This window comes from Podarcis melisellensis (genome assembly GCF_964234715.1).
Source record: "Podarcis melisellensis genome assembly, chromosome: 12".
Lineage (NCBI taxonomy): Eukaryota > Metazoa > Chordata > Lepidosauria > Squamata > Lacertidae > Podarcis > Podarcis melisellensis.
In genome coordinates, this window is record NC_138544.1 from 9,214,425 (window position 1) to 9,234,919 (window position 20,495).

General features: G+C 43.4%; 1 protein-coding gene across 1 annotated transcript in view; it reads right to left on the reverse strand.

Moving 5' to 3' along the window:
• The window catches only part of STAC (SH3 and cysteine rich domain), an 82,848-nt gene that overhangs the window by 40,421 nt on the left and 21,932 nt on the right, over positions 1–20,495 (reverse strand). The window contains exon 2 of the mRNA XM_081931139.1: positions 3,959–4,235. Within this exon, the coding sequence (XP_081787265.1) occupies positions 3,959–4,235 (277 nt within the window). The remainder of the gene's footprint in view (positions 1–3,958; positions 4,236–20,495) is intronic.

A 20,495-nucleotide genomic window follows, 5' to 3' on the forward strand; every position in this document is an offset into this window, starting at 1 on the left:
TTCCTGATCCTGCTGCTCTAACCAGTTTTGAGTAGACGGATGTGCACCAAAACCTAACAATAAATTGGAGGGAATGTTTTCAGGGATTTGACACAAATGATGAGGCGCAGTATGCAAAGAATGTGTGGAAAGTGAAGATTTTTTCCATTCGAGTCACTACAGGAAATGGACTTCAGGAATAGCATGGGGTTTTTTTTTGTTTTTTAAAAAAAGGATATTTTTTTTCAGCACTTGTTTTCTTCAGCGGAAAACTGTCTGTACATGAAAACACTGCAGAAAAAGAAGGAAAGAAAAGGGGCTGAAGCACATCAAAGTAACAGCCTGATGTTTTGATGTGCTGGCATTGCAGTTTCAGCCCAGACTGGCTCTTAAATTGTATCTTCCTGCAGAATCTCGACTCCTGCCTACCTCACCACCCTGAAAATACATTAACATGTTATCTCAAGGGTGAATGGAAAAATATGACTAAACTAAACCAAACCAGACTGGATCTAATGTTGGACAGGGCAGGCTGGGTGGTTGGGAATGATCATTAGCATTGCTCTTTTACATTCCTTGCAAATTCTATATTATTAGCCGACAAATGAATCACATAATAAATCAGAACTAGTTTCAGCGAAAAAAAGAGAAAAAGACTCAAGTGGTCATAAAAATTCAGGGCTTTGGAACCTGCTTTGCATCCGCAAATACTCTGATTCTCAATTTTTCCCTTTGCAAAAACTGAATACAGTGGTACCTCAGGTTGCATACACTTCAGGTTACAGACTCCGCTAACCCAGAAAGAGTGCTTCAGGTTAAGAACTTTGCTTCAGGATGAGAACAGAAATCGTGCTCCAGCGGTGCGGCGGCAGCAGGAGGCCCCATTAGCTAAAGTGGTGCTTCAGGTTAAGAACAGTTTCAGGTTAAGAACGGACCTCCGGAACGAATTAAGTATTTAACCCGAGGTACCACTGTACTTGTTCAAAATATATGTGTATCTGAAGAAGTGTGCATGCAGACAAAGGTTTATACCAAGAACAAACTTAGTTGGTCTCTAAGGTGCTACTCTAAGGTGCTACTGGACCAACACAGCTGACTACCAGAATCTGAATACTTATTGTTAACCGAGCTATTCTAACAGCCTGAGGAATTAGAATATTTCCCGGCTTCATGGAATGTCACCATCATGCATAATCTGTAGGCCTCAGTGGTATCCTGAATCCGTACATAACAAGGGTCTCAACATCTTGTACAGGAAATATTAAATACAGCATTCTCATTGTATCTGCCTCTTATTAGGGTAGGTTAGACAGCAAGGACATATCTGGTGAAAAACCAAGAAAACCCTTAGTTTTTTCTGAAGCAAAGGGTAGGTTTACACTACTGCATTTTTCACACAATTATATTTCTCAGTACATGACGTATGGAGGGCCCTCCAGATGTTCAAGGGGAATTCTCATCATCTCTGGCCATTAGCCATGCTGGGTGGGGATTCTAAAAGTTGGAATCCAAAAACATCTGCAGGGTCAGGTGATATGTTGATACCCTATTTTGCATGGAGAATTTAATAGCACGAAGACCCAGAATTTATTCCTAAATAAACACAGCTTGTGCAGAATCCAGAACAAAAAAGCTTTCACTCTTTTTGAAATATAAGCACTTGCGGAATTGATTCAGGGATCTAGAATGTTTTGTTGGCATGCACAAACACAATTACACAAGCATCATGGTTGTACATGTGTGTAATACATCTCTTTCTGTGGCCTCCAGATTCAGCCCTATATCTTCGTATTGAAGTTAACTTGCAGCCTTTTAAGTGCTTTATTGTAAAATATCCAGCATTCGCCTCCACTGGTGCAACTTTACTGTTTGTCTGCTTGCTGGGGGTGGTTCTGCAAAAACATTATTGTTCCACCTCATCTTCCCCAGTTTCCATAATATTTGTGCATGCGTTTTATTTTGAAAGGGCTGAATACGCCTCCAGACACATGTATGTAAAGGTCCGGGGGGTTGAAGGTTTTTTAGAGTGCACTAATCAAAGCACTGCATTTTGTCGCACCCTCTCCTCTGTCCCCAGGCCTCATGGTTGCCATTCAGTTTATCCAACAACTGTTGGAATGATCCAACGGCAGTCAGAAAGACACCAGCTAAATTTATACATTGGTAAGAGTAAGAAGGATATTCTGGATATTCACTGAATCTTGGCTGAAAAGAATACCAAGAAAAATATCCTTGTCTTGCAAAGCTCTTGCAAGTTTTTAAACTGCACACTTCAATTCAGAATATGTTTTATACATGTTTTATTCAAACTTGGATAGGGGGAAAGTATGCCCTCTTATCTTTGTAAATTTCAAACTCTCCTCTCAAATGCGCTTCCACGGTCCTGAAATTAACTTAAATATACAGAAAATATGTTAAAAGTACAAATTTCCCAGTATATATTTGGGGATGGGGGTGTGTGGGGGGACATGTAGCTCCTGTTTCTCGAAAGTCTACAAAATGCTCTCCAAGATCGGAATTCCCTTGATATTAATTTGCTCAACTTGAAAAGCACCTGACGAACAGCTTGGTGAAATAAGTGCTGCATAAGATGGTTGGCACTTTGGGATTTCCACATTACCGCTGGCAGACCAATCATAAGTGGGCAAAGTTTTGCCTCCCTAGTTAGGGTAAAAGACCATTCAGTGAGACCATATCGGGGAACAATCTTTGCCTAACCGGTACAGAAAACAGACTTATTTGTTTACATGAATCCTATCAGTGTGAGAACTTCCAAAATATGCTGAAGGAAGTATCTGCTGATGAAACCTTGTATCAGTTATCTTCAAGAGTATATTTATCGTTCCTCTTCCAGCTTCCTGCCAGATACCACTTCTTGGATTCCATTTCTTTCAACATCATTACAACTCTATGAATCTTTCCCATATGATATACTATTCTTTTCCTATAGAAGCATGGCTTCTAACAATCTTTAGGTTCTAGGACCATAGAAATACATTTTCAGAATTTGTAGATCATTAGGTTTATCAGGAGAAATGTTTGGTTAGCTCTGGCTAACATGCAGAAACACCACAGTGCACAGATGACATAATGATTCCTATATAATTCCCCTTCTCTATACAATTATGACCTCCACGCAACGTCTCATGCAGCTCCTCACCCACCTTGCAAGACCACAGTGGTTCTACTTTGTCACAGTTGGCCAATGAGTGATGAGTTGGCCAATGAGGTTTTGAGTGATCAGATGCATTATCTAGTCCAATGGACTCCCATGTCAGTGAGGGGGAGATTAATACAATATATTTTATGGCATCTTGTCGCAAAATCTTAACCACTAGGGTATGAAACTATTAGAATCGTCCAGTGGCGAACAGCTGATCTGTACAGCAAAGATATCATAACCACCATGCCTATGGCTCAAGAACTTGTTTATGAGATGTCTAGCAAGTAAAATACATAATAAATAAATAACACACCTCTTATTAGACTAGGATGCTCTGATGTCACAGAAGGGTGGGCTAGCCAGGCATCTGAGAAATTTCATTTCTAAATTTCATGAATGTTTCTGAAAATTAAACTGCATAAATATTGTCTACAGGCCTAAGCTTTCAAGTGACATCTTAATTGGTGCAAACTGCTTGATTGGGTCCAAAGGCTTGCAATAATTTCAGACCGATAGCATTTGCTGCTCAAGCCTCAGATGTGATATTATAATGAAAAGCTTACATAGTTATTAGATTCCTATTTATATTATTCTGCACACTTATAAGACTCAGAGCTCTAGAATTCTCAAGGGACAGCAAACCCTTCTATCATGATAAATACATAAAAGGAAATGGATCCTTTGGACAAAATTTAGCTTAGAGGTCTTGCATGCACATTTTAAAAGATTCAAATAATCAGCCCAAGTTTTCTTTATCACATGCTGGAAAATACCATTGTACATTAGGTGCTTGGGAAGAAGCAAAACCATTCTTACCTACAATCATGTGGTTGCAGATGTCACAAAACGTAGGTTTTTTGAATATGTGCTCCTGGAAAACATGAGTCTTGTTGCTTTCCTGTTGGTGTTGGACTATGGTGGGAGTAGATGTCTGACTTTCAGAGGTTGAGAGCTGGCCAGTTCTGGGGCTGATTTCTGATAGCAAATCTACTTGCAACTTCATGTCACTGTTTGTCCGCTGGAAAAAGTTGTCTGCACTTTTACTCCGTAAACTTTTGGTCTTGAAAGACAGCGATCGTTTCAGTTTCTGGAGCTGCAATGCGACAAAACATTGTTCAAATAGCAAAGCTCACAGTATGATCAGATTCCTAATGACATGCAATTCTTGCGACCTTAGTTGCATACAATGAAAGTAATTCCAGTTACTGGAATTTGAATGCAATCCAGACTGATGAGCAGCTTTGCATTGCCCCAACAATGCATTGCATATGTGCCTATTTAGAAATGGTTACTATGATTTAAATGACACACTCCAATGTTCCCTGTGCAAGTTTTAGTGAAATCCATGGGAGTCGTCTCCTCTTGTGCAGTTCCCATTCTTTTCAATGGGATGATTTTCTTGTTGGATTTTGCTCTTTGGGTTTTTTGTCTATTGTGGGAGATGCCACACATAGCCAGAAATAGAACCTGCACCATTTTGTCATGCTTCTCCATGACAAGATGACATCAAGCGGGTAATGATGGCCACCTCTGAAGTCACAGGGGAAAGGCCATAGTTCAGTAGTAGAGCACTGCTGTGCATGCGGAAGGTCCCAGGTTTGATTCCTAGGAGAGACTCTTGACTGAAACCTTGGAGATCTGCTGCCAGGCAGTGTGGACAATCCTGAGTAAGAGAAGGACCAATGGTCTTACTGAGTTAAGACAACTTCCTGTGTCACATGTGTTCACAAGTACGGGAAGAGACATATTCCTAGGGACTTTTGGTCACATGCAAAATTGCTGTTTACTGCATCACACACCCCATTAACTCCCTTCCTAAACACACAAGCACCATTGAGTTCTTAATTTAAGGATTTTTGAGATGAAAATAAATAACATGACAAGGCAATAAACAGTGTCCTCCATCTTGTGTTTCCAGTCCCTTGGCTCGTCTTCTCTTTTTTTGTGTGTGTTTATTGGTTTTAATTCATTTTGCAACATCATACATTAAAACAAACAAAAGAAACATACATAACACATTCATTAAAACAAACAAAAGAAACATACATAACACATTCGTCTTCTCAGAGAGTTTTGCAGCCAGCTTTCTTCATTCCTCCAGTGGGAGCGCTGAGCTTCATAACTAATCACCTGCCTACCACTGAAAGTGCTCCTGCAGAAATCAAGACTCATTATCATTCCCCCTCGTTTGAAAACCAGAATTGCAGTTGCACAAGGTGACTGTAATGACATTCATTATTGATTTGCCATCCATTCCCACCATGCCACATGAGGTTAATTAAATGGTAAACATTCTTCTTCTTCTACCAGGGAGCGAAACTAAGCAGTACAACTAAGTGCTTGTTTTTCTAAATAACAACCCTCTTGCTGGCTCAGCAATAGGCCCCGAGAAACTAATTTAATGCTATAAGCTCAGTTTCAGACATAACATGATTTGCTAATTAATTCCACAGAAGCCATTTGCCCGAATGTACAGAAAGGCTAGGTTGTGTCTGGGCACAAAAGGAGGACCAGGGCAAATGGACTATGGATTAATATTGGCAATAGCTTCTATCAGAGTAATCCTTCCCATTACTTTAGGCCAGCCTTTGCCAACCGGTGCCCTTCAGCTATTTTGGACTACAGTTCTCATGCCCTTTTATGTAGCAATGACCCTTGGTCAAGAAAGCCCGTCTGCAGGACACACCAAACCACTGCACTTCTAAAAACTGACCCATTGCTAATTAGTGTTGGGTTTTCCCCTCTTTCTCTTATGAGTTCTTTTCAAGAAGTGATGTGCTTAGAGCACTTTTCCAGCAGGAAATACATGCCTAGCGTAGAAGGTCTCCTTTGCCTCCGCCTGCTCTGGCAATCGCCTGATCAGCGAAAGCTGTCTCTGGACTCAAGAGTACATCAATCTACCCATGGTGCAACTGAAAACCTTGGGGTACATGCATTTCCGTATGCCAGCCTTGGGTTTGTCTGAAAGGGAGAAATGTGCAAATATTTCCTCTGTGCAGAGATAACCGAGCAGCTGGATCCAAGGTGAACACCTAGTCAGGGAGGGACCTAGGAAGCTCCCTTACAGTGGGTCAGGCTGATTGTCCTCCTAGTCCAATATTATCTACTCTAGCTGGCATGGGCTCTCTGGGGAGTCTGGCAGAAAGTGACCGCCAGGGGCAGCGCAAAACATTTTGCTGCTTGAGGCAGTTCCCATATCAAGGTAGAGAAGCAAGTCTTGAATGAAAGAAGAAGAAAGGCTAAGACAGTAAAACCCCAGTTTCGGATCCTGAAACCAGGGAGAAGAGTCAGTGGAAGAAGATTGGAAGAAATTTAAAGATTGGAAGAAATTTAAAGACAGAAACATTGTAAAATTAATGAATGTTAGAAAGATGTTGGAATGAACTTATGTGGTTTTAGCAGAAATGTTATAAAGGATTAAGAAAAAATAGACTGTTAATTGGTGAAACGAGGGAAAGTAAAGTTATATTATATTAAGATAAACTACAGGACAAAAATTGGAAAAGATGGAAAGGATTTGCTGAAATAGTTAACCGAACTAGAATACAAAAAAGGGATGTGTGAGGAGGTCAAGGAAACAAGCTAACGAAAGAAAAGTTATGGGAAGATTCGATGTGTTATTTTTTTAATGGATTTTATTTTTCTGTTTTCGTATTTTCTTTTCCTTTCCTTTTTATGATTATGATGTGTTGTTTTTAATGTTGTTTAATATGATGTTTTTACTTTTTTGTAACCTTTAAAACCTTAATAAATATTTTTTTTTTTAAAAAAAAAGACAGTAAAACCCCACAACTGCCTCTCCATGGGATTGAAATCACAACAGTAAAGTAAATATTGTGCTGCCTCTTCCTGGCAGCCTAAATTGGCTACCACAGTCTGCCTAATGGTAGAGTCTTTCCCTGGGTCTTCCACACATCTCTAGCAGCCCAGGATCCCTTTAATCTGCATATGCCAGGGACTGTTAACCTGGGATGTTGAGCACGCAAACCACGGGCTCTGCTTCAAAGCTCTCTATCTGGAAAGTTGCTGTCAGTCAATATTGAGCTAGATGAACCATTGGTTTGACTGGGTATAAGGCAGCTTCCACTAACTACTTTGGGTCTCTCCCCAAGTGAGTAGTTTCTGACACTTAAGTAAATGGTTACTGAAAAAGAATTCAACTGAAGGGTGCAGTGGTTTAATGAATTAACTCCTTTTCTTACAGGCAGAAAAGGTAGTTTCTTCAAAGTATTAGGACACCAGCTGGATGTTGCTTTTGATACAGTTTCGTTTGCCTGAAACTTACGATGAATAGTATCCAAAGAAGTACCACTATATTGGTTTATTGGACTACAGCAGATCCTCTAGTGGCTTTAAAAAAATTCCTTGCAATAATAATCATAATAATACTTTATTATTTCTACCCCGCCATTCTATCTGCCTGCAGACTGCCTCGCCAGAGTGGTGCATGCTCTGGTTATCTCCCGCTTGGACTACTGCAATGCGCTCTACGTGGGGCTACCTTTGAAGGTGACCCGGAAACTACAACTAATCCAGAACGCGGCAGCCGGACTCGTGACTGGGAGCAGCCGCCGAGACAATATAACACCAGTCTTGAAAGACCTACATTGGCTCCCAGTACGTTTCCGAGCACAATTCAAAGTATTGGTGCTGACCTTTAAAGCCCTAAACGGCCTCGGTCCAGTATACCTGAAGGAGTGTCTGCACCCCCATTGTTCTACTCGGACACTGAGGTCCAGCACCGAGGGCCTTCTGGCGGTTCCCTCATTGCGAGAAGCAAAGCTACAGGGAACCAGGCAGAGGGCCTTCTCGGTAGTGGCGCCCACCCTGTGGAACGCCCGCCCACCAGATGTTAAAGAGAACAGCAACTACCAGAGTTTTAGAAGACATCTGAAGGCAGCCCTGTTTAGGGAAGCTTTTAATGTTTGAAATGTATTACAGTATTTTAATATTTTTTTTGGAAATGGCCCAGAGTGGCTGGGGAAGCCCAGCCAGATGGGTGGGGTATAAATAATAAATTATTATTATTATTATTATTATTATTATTATTATTATTATTATTATTATTATTATTATAGGTGGCTCCCAACAAAATATTAAAAATACAATAAAACATTGAACATTAAAAACTATCCTAAACAGAGCTGCCTTCGAGTGTCTTCTAAAAGTCAGATTGTTGTTTCTTTCCTTGAAATCTGATGAAATGTCAAGCTTGATTTGAGGCAAGCAAAGCTTCTGGGATCAGGTGTAAGCAATGATTTTGTTTGTAGTGACAGAGCAGGGTTATACACATTTGGGGGCATTCCCGTTCATGGGTTTGATTTGAAAGGAATAATCATGGGGGGGGGGATTGAACACAGAGAAATCCTACTTGAAAGCATTAGATGATCCTAGCAAACTGGCTGCAGTGATCTACCCTGGCCCTCGATCCCCTGGCAGAATGCTAAGAGCATCCGCCAATTTTTTAAAATGGCGAACTGTTAATCCTGACATAGTACACGGTGAAGTTTCAAAGACTGCACTGTCAGAGTAACTTCAAGCATATCTGGATGAGGTACTTTCATCTCCAGTAATTGCTGTTAAGGTGAGGGGAAAGACTCCATCAGGCAAGGCCTTCTTCCACCTGCCCTGCCCCACCCTCCAGTCTCTGCTTCTCAATTTGTATTGTATTATTTTATGCACTCCAGTAGTGATGTATGGAAGTGAGAGCTGGACCATAAAGAAGGCCGATCGCCGAAGAATTGATGCTTTTGAATTATGGTGCTGGAGGAGACTCTTGAGAGTCCCATGGACTGCAAGAAGATCAAACCTCTCCATACTGAAGGAAATCAACCCTGAGTGCTCACTGGAAGGACAGATTGTGAAGCTGAGGCTCCAGTACTTTGGCCACCTCATGAGAAGAGAAGACTCCCTGGAGAAGACCCTGAGGTTGGGAAAGATGGAGGGCACAAGGAGAAGGGGGCGACAGAGGACGAGATGGTTGGATAATGTTTTCGAGGTTACCAGCATGAGTCTGATGAAACTGCGGGAGGCAGTGGAGGACAGAGGTGCCTGGCGTTCTCTGGTCCATGGGGTCACGAAGAGTCGGACACGACTAAACGACTAAACAACAACAACAACAACATTTTATGCACTGTGGCTTGCCATTGTTTTATTGATTGTAGTTTTGAAATTATTTATTGTAATTGTTAAGAGTGGGTTTCTGTTAAATTTTTATATGCTGATATTATTATTCTATACTATTCTAATAATTGTTGAATGTTACTTTTAATTGATGTAGATTGCTTATTTTAAAGCTGTTTTATTATCACATTTCTGTATTGTATTAAATAAGGTGTACATTCTTTGTTTCTTCAGCTTGTAAACCGCCTTGAGTATTGTAAGATAGAAAGGCGGTATGCAAATTAAAGGGACGTGGGTGGCGCTGTGGGTTAAAGCACAGAGTCTAGGACTTACCGATCAGAAGGTCGGCGGTTCGAATCCCCGCTATGGGGTGAGCTCCCGTTGCTCGGTCCCTGCTCCTGCCAACCTAGCAGTTCAAAAGCATGTCAAAGTGCAAGTAGATAAATAGGTACCACTCCGGCGAAAAGCTAAACAGCGTTTCTGTGCGCTGCTGTGGTTCACCAGAAGTGGCTTAGTCATGCTGGCCACATGACCCAAAAGCTGTACGCCGGCTCCCTCGGCCAATAAAGTGAGATGAGCGCCGCAACCCCAGAGTCGGCCACGACTGGACCTAATGGTCAGGGGTCTCTTTACCTTTACACAAATTAAAAGTGATGATGATGATGATGATTAAGGTGGGGCAGATCAGTGGAGCCATTCTCTCGACACCTGCATTACTGCAGCTTACTGGAGTGGGGAAGGGTTGCAATGAGGTCCTTGGTATAATCTTTAAGCCTCCACAGCCTAGTACAGTGGTAACTCAGGTTAAGTTCTTAATTCGTTCCGGAGGTCCGTACTTAACCTGAAACTGTTCTTAACCCAAAGCACCACTTTAGCTAATGGGGTCTCCTGCTGCTGCTGTGCCGCCGGAGCACAATTTCTGTTCTCATCCTGAAGCAAAGTTCTTAACCTGAAGCACTCTTTCTGTGTTAGCGGAGTTTGTAACCGGAAGCGTATGTAACCTGAAGCGTATGTGTCAGGGGTTCAGGAGCGGAGGCACAGGGGAAGGAGGAAGCGGAGAGCGAAGGGGAACAATCCGAGGGCAGCGTAGGTGAGGATGACAGTGGGGCAAGAGATTCCATGAGTCTGTCCAGTGATTCGGAAGATTCCCAGAAGGGGGCACCGATAGCCAGAGCAAGGGGGTTCCCGGGAGGGAGGCACCAGAAGCAAGGAACCAGCGGTGACTCCCAAAGCAGCAGCTGGAGATCGGGACCAGGTTCCCCACCAGAGCGTAGTGGGGGGGGGGGAAGAGTCCCAGGTGTCAGGACCGGTTTCCACTCCAGGGGAAAGAGAAGATGAGTCAGGGCTGACCACGCCCCTGTTGCTGAGTGAGGGAATAGAGGGGAAGTCAGATCCAGTTAGCCCCCTCGAAGGAGGAAGCAGTGAAAGGAGCAGTGTAACGGTCAGAAGGAAGGTTACCGGCTGGGCGCGCGCGCCAAATTCAAATGCACAGGCGCGCGGGACAGCCGGGAGCGCAGACTGGGAGCCAGGTCCTAAAGCACGCCGGAGGCAGGGGGAAGAATCCGGGGACTCGTCAGCATCAGCATCAGAAGAGCCCAGAAAGGGCAACACCCCAGCGGGCAGAAGGACCCAGAGGAGAAAGGAGCAAAGGAGGAGGTGGAGCAAGGCTAGGGTCTTGAACTGGTGTCTGGGGGGAGGAGATTCAGACGGAGCTTCAGCGGTCTAGGGTTGAGACGTAGAGCTGCGCGCCGCGGCTTTGGAATCGAAACTGAACCTTAATAAAGACTTTTGTATATAACAAGAACTGGCGTTGGTCCTCTGTGAGCTGGGACCTTGGGCAGCTCTGACAGTATGTAACCCGGGGTACCACTGTACCTGATTCACTTCAGGACAGCCTCTTCTCATACATTCTCCCACACTGATTAAGATTCCGCACTGGGTGTCTTGGCTGTCTGTTCCATCATTTTGAGAGCTGTATGAACTGAGCTCCAGCAAGGAGCAGGCCTTTATTGGTAGAGGCTCTGGGCCTGCAGAATGGCTTTGTAGGGGAGATTTTTGCAAAACACACTTCTGATCATGCATTCAGCAGGGGATGCGTGATCTTTGGTCAAACGGAAGCTGAAATCGGTGAAGATGGGAATTACATTTGCTTCTGGTTCTCGTTCTCCTTTTCTAACTTGCTGTCCTTAATAGGGAATGTTTTGATTTCAGTTTTGGTTGTTAAGCTGTCTGCAGCATGGAATGAGATGGGCTGGAAAAGCTTTAAATAAATAAATAAGTGTTATTACCGAGGTTGCTATTAAAAATAGATAAATAAATCCCGTGACTCGCCATCCTAGAAAAATCATCAAGTTTTGAAAGCTCATAATATTTCCTGTCCATTTTTCTTCTGGTTTCCTTTCCTCTGCGACGCACATCAGCCACACTTTGAACTTACCGGTATGTGCCCCAGGCGGAAATTTCCCTTTTAAAATTATTAACAAAATAAAACGTGGGGTTCTAGTGAGTCGCTTACCAATCTTGGAATGATAAAGCTGCGATCAAGCAGAATTATTGGCAGGCAATGAATAAAGATGTGGCTTTGCTTCCTCCTGCTGTGCTGTTTCAACAATGTGCAAGTAAGCAAGGCAACCTATGCTTCAGAAAACAAGGGAGGACTCTATTTCCAACTTTGCAGAGGACTGAATTCAGACAGCAGAACACCATGCTTACACCAAGCCATCACACTAGCCTGCCATCAACTTTCCCTACCTTGGTAAAGAAGGTAAAGGCAAAGGACCCCTGGACAGTTAAGTCCGGTCAAACCTGAGTATGGGGTGTGGCAATCATCTCGCTTCAGGCAGAGGGAGCCAACATTTGCTGCAGTACAGTTTTCTGGGTCTGAGGGACAGAATGGCTAAACCGCTTCTGGTGCATGGAAACACCATTTACCTTCCCGCTGTAGTGGTACCTATTTATCTACTCATGTTGGTATGCTTTCAAACTGTCAGGTTGGCAGGAGCTGGACAGAACAATGGGAGCTCACCCCATCACGTGGATTCAATCTGCTGACCTTCTGATCGGCAAGCCCAAGGGGCTCAGTGGTTTCGGCCACAGTGCCATCCGCTCCCTACCTTAGTTTTGACTCACATTTGTGACAAAGTACAGATCCCACAGAGGAAGGAATTTTCATACTGTGAAAGAACTCTAAAAGAAAACACTAGTGGAGATATCCAAGTCATTTTAGATAACTCTCTCTCTCTCTCTCTCTCTCTCTCTCTGTGTGTGTGATATAGTCAGTGTGGTCTAGTGGGTAGAGTGTCAGTAATAATAATCATAAGAGGAAAGCACTTATTTGGGGGAAAGCTCAGTGGCCACAGTGTTCATGTTTAAGCAACCACTAACGTTGTAAGCCGTCATCTGGAATCAAATAACCAGAACAGATTTTTCCATAAATCTTCACAGGAACCACCGCTTGTTATGATTTTAAAATGTCCAAATATCAAACCATTAGGAAACAAACTCAGTCTAAATTTCTCACCCACTGCATTCTCAAAACAAATACATTTAAAGTCAAACCCCCTCATTTTATTCATTTTGTTTGTTCCGATGAAATTGATATAACATTTCACGCATTATAAATAATGAAAGGTATTAAGAAAATTGGATTCAATCACCCACTCATTTCTTTTCCTTCTTTCCCCCCCCCACAGAAGCCAGCTTTGTTTACTGGATTTTTAGAGTAAAAACGCAGCATTGAAAAATTTCTATAGCCATTGCCAGCTAAATGTCCACCCTCCTCTGAGTGATAGGACATTATTTTCTTTAAGCTTTCCTGAGATGCATGCAAAATAATCTGAATCTTGCATTGCAATAATAATAATAATAATAATAAAAATCCACACCAACATTTATCTGCAAGCTTGAAATGTGTCAGGTAAACAGTTTATTACGATGGAAACTAAAGCATTTCCAATTTAAAGTAATTGTTAATACACCAATGTTACTCTAACTCACCTATCCCTTTTAGAGACACAGAGGTCCTGTTTGGCCACCACTCTAAATCAGGATTCCTCATCTTGGCACCCTCCATATGTTTTGGGCTCAACTCCATCATTCTTGACCATGCTGACCAGGGCAGATGGGAGCTGTAGTCCAAAGTATCTGGAAGCCTGTTTTAAACTATAGTTTAGTGTGATGTGGATGACTAGGAAAAGAGCTGCAGCAAGGTATGGGGATCATGTTTCTGCTTCTCCTTAATCATTGCTGGTTGCGACTTTTGAACCAAGAAACTGTGGTTAATGCTAACTATGGTCTGGTTAACCAAGCCAGATGCATAAACCATGGTTTGAAGTTGTCTGTTTCAACCAAACTGTAGTTAACAATAGTTTGCTGGTTCGGACAAAAGTAACAAAAGTGGAAGTGTGAGATTCCAAATGCCTCTTCTTGGCTACGCTAGAGAAAGTGAGGGGAGTGGAGAGCATGCAAACCCAAGGTTCAGTGCTGCTCATTCTGGCTCATTCAAAATTAGCCAGTGGTTCTGTGGTACATTCCAAGCTCTCCTGCACAAAGTCATGCATACACAGAACTCCTCATTCCTGCAAAGTGAATGGCAAAACCTATTTGTACCCAAGTTCTGCATGAATTCCAATGCACACATGGGACTCTGAAGCACTTCAATTTGAGGTCAAGGCTTATTCAAACAGAATCTTAGGCTGCAATCCTAAGCACACTTTACAAGCTGTAACTCACACTGCACTCAGTTGGGCAAAATGTGTCTAGCACAGCACTGCATGAAAATATGGATGGAAAGTATGATACATGTAAGCCAATCTGGTGCCCTCCAGAAGTTTTGAACTGTAACTCCCATCACTTCTGTTGTCCATTACATTCGGCTTCATGGTCCAAGTTTCTGGCCCCATATTTATCGAGAATTGCTGACGGACCTCAGGAAGCCCAAATAACATACTTATTAAACGACGAAGATACAAGTAGATCCCTTGCAGTCGCTAGATTCCTGATTAATGTTTTATTTCAAAAGAGGAGAAATGGATCACTGTATGACTCTGACAGCTTAGCTAAACTTAAGAACCATCAATAAGTGCCAGAACTAAGACGCATACCCCCCAATAATCTGATGGATTTGAATTGTGGTTTACATAGAGGGAGCTTACTGTGTATAGTGTTTACTTAACTGAAGTAAAATTGGTTTTATATGGGTGTTTTAACTTGGAACTGTTTAAATTGTATTGTTTATGGATAAATTTTGACGTATTGTTTTCGATATGGGCCAATGGCCGCAATAAATAAATCTAATCTAAATCTAATCTAACTCCCATCAGCTCCAGCCAGCCTGTGAGTTACTTTAAGGTTGCTTTCCCCAGTCAATAATAATAATAATAATAATAATAATAATAATAATAATAATAATAATATAAAAATAATTTATTATTTATACCCCGCCCATTTGGGTGGGTTTCCTCAGTGCTGCCTACCTGAGAGTAATGCACAGGAGAGAGCAGAATTAGCTTCATGTAAAAACTAAAAGTAAATGTAAGATATTTTTTTAAAGAAGAAAAAACGGGTAAGATTTAAAGGTAACCGCAGAACGGGCCTGAATGGCATTCTAGATCAGTTCACTGTGAGGCCACTGCTTTAGACCTGCTAACTGATATTAGCTCATTTGACACAGTGGATACTGTGCAGACCAAGTTCCGGCAAAAGCTGAACCAACTTATCAGACAATGAGTACACTTAGGAAAACAGGTACAAAGATGCAAGCCGTGCTACAGGAGGAAGCCAGATGCTATAAGGGAGCTTCAAACATTCCCTGCCCCCAGACTCACACACCAGAGCAAAAAGCAGATCACAGCAGTGTTTTTCCAAAACAACCAAGGAGCAGAAGTTGATCAAATAAAGCACACAGATGTTTTGTAACAGGAGCTATTGGCCTTGCAGGCTGGGCAGATTCAAGTTGGAAGTTCAACAACACTTGGGGAGGGCAAATGTTCTCCACCCCTATTTTAATAGGAAAGCAGCAAACTCATTCCATTCTCACCTATGGTTCACCTGTTGATCAAAGAGGTAGCTTCCACCAATCTGCCAGCAAAACTATAAGGAAAACACTGTGGTGTCCCAGTGCTAAGTCAAGCCATGGTTTAGTGGGAATGAGAAAACATGTGGTTCCTGGAGAGAAGACTGCAGCTTGATTTGTTCTCTGCTGTTTCATCTCTAAATCTGGGCTTACAATTGATTTTGCTCCAGATGAACCAAGGTTTGTTTTATGGCTCACTGCTCATGGTTTGTGTGGAGAAGCTTGGATCTGGATGTAATGCTAAGCCAAATCATGGCTTACTTCACAGAAGAATGGCATTAGCAGAACCCATGGAGTGACTATGGTTTTTCCTCATGTTTGCTTATTTGCACTAAGTCCTGCTTTGACCTAGTATTACATGTGATGTGGACCAGTACAGTGGTACCTCGGGTTACATATGCTTCAGGTTACATACTCTTCAGGTTACAGACTCTGCTAACCCAGAAATATTACCTCAGGTTAAGAACTTTGCTTCAGGAAGAGAACAGAAATCGTGCTCCGGCGGCGCAGCAGCAGCGGGAGTCCCCATTAGCTAAAGTGGTGCTTCAGGTTAAGAACAGTTTCAGGTTAAGTACGGACCTCTGGAATGAATTAAGTACTTAACCTGAGGTACCACTGTATTGGGTAGGGGTATTCCAGAGCAGAACTTTCCTCATATCAAAATACATTTAAATGCCACTGGCTTCCGTTCAGCAAAAAACCCAAATAGAAATCTGAGAAAGAGCTGGATTCCCTGGCTTGAAGTTGAATAATTTTTTTTAAGAAGGATGAAGCTCAGGAAACCTCAAGAGAGCTGATGTCCCACTGTGCTCTGATTAGCTGCAGCTTGCTAGTGTAGCTCAGAAGGCCACCTTCTCATTTTGTGTAATTCATCCTTCTGCTGTTGCAATCACTAGAGTGACACGGTTAGATACCCACACCTGGTAACCATCTACAGCTTGCATATGGAAAGCTGATGATCTGAATTGTCAGTTTAAGGGGGGGGGGTATCTCTAAGTTTAACCTTGCTAATGGCACCCATCCTGTGGAACGCCCTCCCATCAGATGTCAAGGAAATAAACAACTACCTGACTTTTAGAAAACATCTGAAGGCAGCCCTGTTTAGGGAAGTTTTTAATGTTTGATGATTTATCGTGTTTTTAATATTCTGCTGGGAGCTGCCCAGAGTGGCTGGGGAGGCCTGGGCAGATGGTATAAATCATCATCATCATCATCATCATCACCATCATCATCATCAGAGCATTTTTTATGTTTCAGACCAACCAAAATGGTCAAAGGCCTGGAAATGATGCCTTATGAGGAACGGCTAAGGGAGCTGGGCATGTTTAGCCTGGAGAAGAGGAGGTTAAGGGGTGATATGATAGCCATGTTCAAATATATAAAAGGATGTCACATAGAGGAGGGAGAAAGGCTGTTTTCTGCTGCTCCAGAAAAGCGGACACGGAGCAATGGATCCAAACTACAAGAAAGAAGATTCCACCTAAACATTAGGAAGAACTTCCTGACAGTAAGAGCTGTTCGACAGTGGAATTTGCTGCCAAGGAGTGTGGTGGAGTCTCCTTCTTTGGAGGTCTTTAAGCAGAGGCTTGACAACCATATGTCAGGAGTGCTCTGATGGTGTTTCCTGCTTGGCAGGGGGTTGGACTCGATGGCCCTTGTGGTCTCTTCCAACTCTATGATTCTATGATTCAAATATAGGATCATGGAACACAAGTAGAATAAAACATTTTAATTGTTATAACAGGAAGTCATATAAACATGTTTGCTCTGATGTCATAGTAATTCTATGGGGAAATGATGGCATAAAGCCCATAAAGTGATAATATTTAGCCAGGTGGCCTGTTCTGAGACACAGGTCAAGGGACCATTAAGGTTCAGAAATGCACCCTTAGTTTGTACACGCAACACTGCAGCGTCTCCTTTGACATTTTTGCCCAAGCAAACAGCGATGTGTTGGCACTGGCTCTGAAAATCTGCTATGATTTTTTTAAAAAATAAAAGAAATGAAATTGGAAACTATGGATTTCACGTTCCTCCCAAGACCCAGTCATTCAGCTGAGTTCATCGCACTGACTTCGATATCTGTGAATAATGACGCATGTGTGTGAGAGAGGGGCTGGGGGAGGAAACTGAGGCTCCGCCCTAATCCATGTGCAAAGTTCTACTCAATGTGCAATGGTGAGGGTTGGAGCCGCCATCTCCCATCATAAATGTCTGTTACCTGTGGATTTTGAACAACTGAAAGGGGCTCTTGACAGAAGAAGAGAGCATGTATCCAATGTACTCCCTAAAATTTCGTGTTTACACTATACAACGTAACCAGATTAGAAATTTCACTTCCTGGAAATTTCCAAAAACGGGCACTTCTTAAGAATTTGGAGACCTCAACTCCTGATCTGAAAAAGGACCAGGAACTGGAAATACATACGAAGGGCACATTTTAAGCTATCGGGACTGATTGAAAATGCCAGGTCATCAGCACCAAGGACTAAATCTCCTTTATACAAGGGAAAGAAATGCAAGAGCAATCCAGAACTGACATATAAACTACTATTACCTCTGGTCTTGCCTGAAAGGTAGAGCAGTGATTTGTAACCTAGATCTTTTTCCTGCCGAGATTGAAAATAGAGGTTGATAGATGAGCTCCATCCCATTCTCACAGCTGATTGAACTCAAGTGATCCAGCAGTACTAGCAGCCAGAGCTCCCAAAATTGCTGCAGCTGGGCAGCTAGGGGGCAGAGCGGGGTTACTCTGGGGGTGCAGGTTCTTTTCCGGTGGGTACTTCACTGTCAGGTACTGTGGCTGGCCACTGCAGCTGTAACCAATACTTCTACTGAGCCATGCTACTTTACAGTGGACAGGCATGAGTGGGGTGGAAGGCCTTCGAGAAAGGTCATTGCAGGACCTTAAGGGACGTGGGTGGTGCTGTGGTCTATACCATTAAGCCTCTTGGGCTTGCCGATCAAAAGGTCAGTGGTTCTAATCTGCACGGCGGGGTGAGCTCCTGTTGCTCTGTCCCAGCTTCTGACAACCTAGCAGCTCGAAAGCATACCAGCGCAAGTAGATAAGTAGGTACTGCTGCGGCAGGAAGGTAAATGGTGTTTCCATGCGCTCTTGCTTCTGCCATGGTGTTCCCTTGTGCCAGAAGTGGTTTAGTCATGCTGGCCACATGACCTGGAAAGCTGTCTGTGGACCAACGCCGGCTCCCTTGGCCTGAAAATTGAGATGAGTGCAGCAACTCCATAGTCACCTTTGACTGGACTTAACCATCCAGGGGTCTTTTACCTTTTTAGGACCTAATGGAAACCTTTCTCCCTTCCCCACTTTCTGCAGCATAACTGAACATGCCGCCCACCTGTGAAGCAGGGATAAGGACCCACTGCCCTTCTAGGTGGCACTGGACAAGTGTCAGAGATGGTGGGAGTTGCAGTTCAGTATCACCTGGAGGTCCTACCTCATTGCAGCACTTAGCGGGTTTGGAGCATGGGGGGGGGGAGACAGGTTTGAAAGATGGGCCCCCACTGGCCTATCCTAATGGGTCAACCTGCCTCAGTGGGCCTTTCCCAGTAGGCCTTTCCCAGTGGCACTGACAGGAGTAATGGGCAAAAATAAATTAGAAGAAGAAGAAGAAGAAGAAGAAGAAGAAGAAGAAGAAGAAGAAGAAGAAGAAGAAGAGAGGAGGAGTTTGGATTTGATATCCTGCTTTATCACTACCCTAAGGCGTCTCAAAGCGGCTAACAATCTCCTTTCCCTTCCTCCCCCACAACAAACACTCTGTGAGGTGAGTGAGGCTGAGAGACTTCAGAGAAGTGTGACTAGCCCAAGGTCACCCAGCAGCTGAAGGTGGAGGAGCTGGGAAGTGAACCCGGTTCCCCAGATTACGAGTCTACCGCTCTTAACCACTACACCACACTGGCTCTCAAGGATCCAGAACAGGCCCAGCTTCAACAATGTGTGCTGGAAAACATGAGCAACAGCAGAAGGAAGTGTGCACCCTCAGAAGCCTATATTTCCTCCTCCCCCCATCAGCTTCTTCTGCCATTCCCTTCAGTTGCAGTTGTACTGCTATTGGACCTGGGCTGGAGTGCAGATGGGTTGGCACTTCTGCTAGCCTATCTTGCTGACCACTCCAAGCCCAGGCACATGAGGACATGGAGTAGCAAGGAATGGGGGCAAGGAGACTCTAACTCACTAAGCCCACAAACTTCTTACCTCCTTGCCTGCTAGTCCAACACTTCCGTTGAGCTCAAGCATGAGAAAGAGATCTAAGCAGGAAAGTGGTGTGTGTTTCATGTAGTGGATGAGATTGCATGGGAAAGAGCACTTCAACAGACAATTAACAATTTTGAAAAGGGTAAAATAAAAGCTCCTTCTATGCCTGAATCATAGAATTGTACAGTTGGACAGGACCCAGAGGATCATCTAGTCCAGAGCTTTCCAAATTGCGTGTCGCAACACATTAGTGTGTGGCTGCAGTGTTTAGGTGTGTTGCACAAACGCTCCCCGTGCTCCTCCCAGGGCTGGAAAGGTGTTAGTTTAACCTGTTTGCTAGTAAAACTTAATTAAAAAAGGTAAAGGACCCCTGACAGTTAAGTCCAGTCACAAACGACTCTGGGGTTGCGGCACTCATCTCGCTTTACAGGCCAAGGGAGACGCCGTTTATCCGCAGACAGTTTTTCCGGGTCATGTGGCCAGCATGACTAAGCTGCTTCTGGCGAAACCAGAATAGCGCATGGAAACACCATTTACCTTCCCGCCAGAGTGGTACCTATTTATCTACTTGCACTTGACGTGCTTTTGAACTGCTAGGTTGGCAGGAGCAGGGACCGAGCAACAGGAGCTCACCCTGTCACGGGGACTCAAACCGTGACCTTCTGATGGGCAAGTCCAAGGCTCGGTGGTTTACACCACAGCACTACCCGCGTCCCATAAAACTAAATTACTGTGTTGCAAAATGATGCATGTCTAAAAAGTGTGTCGCCAACATGAAAAGTTTGGAAAGCTCTGATCTAGTCTGACCCCCTGCAATGCAGGAATATGCAGCTTTCCCATATGCGGATTGAACCTGCAAACTTGGCATTTTCAGCACCGCGCTTTAACCAACTGAGCTATCAGTTGCTGAGCTTCGATGTGGTTGCACAGACGCATCATTGGCT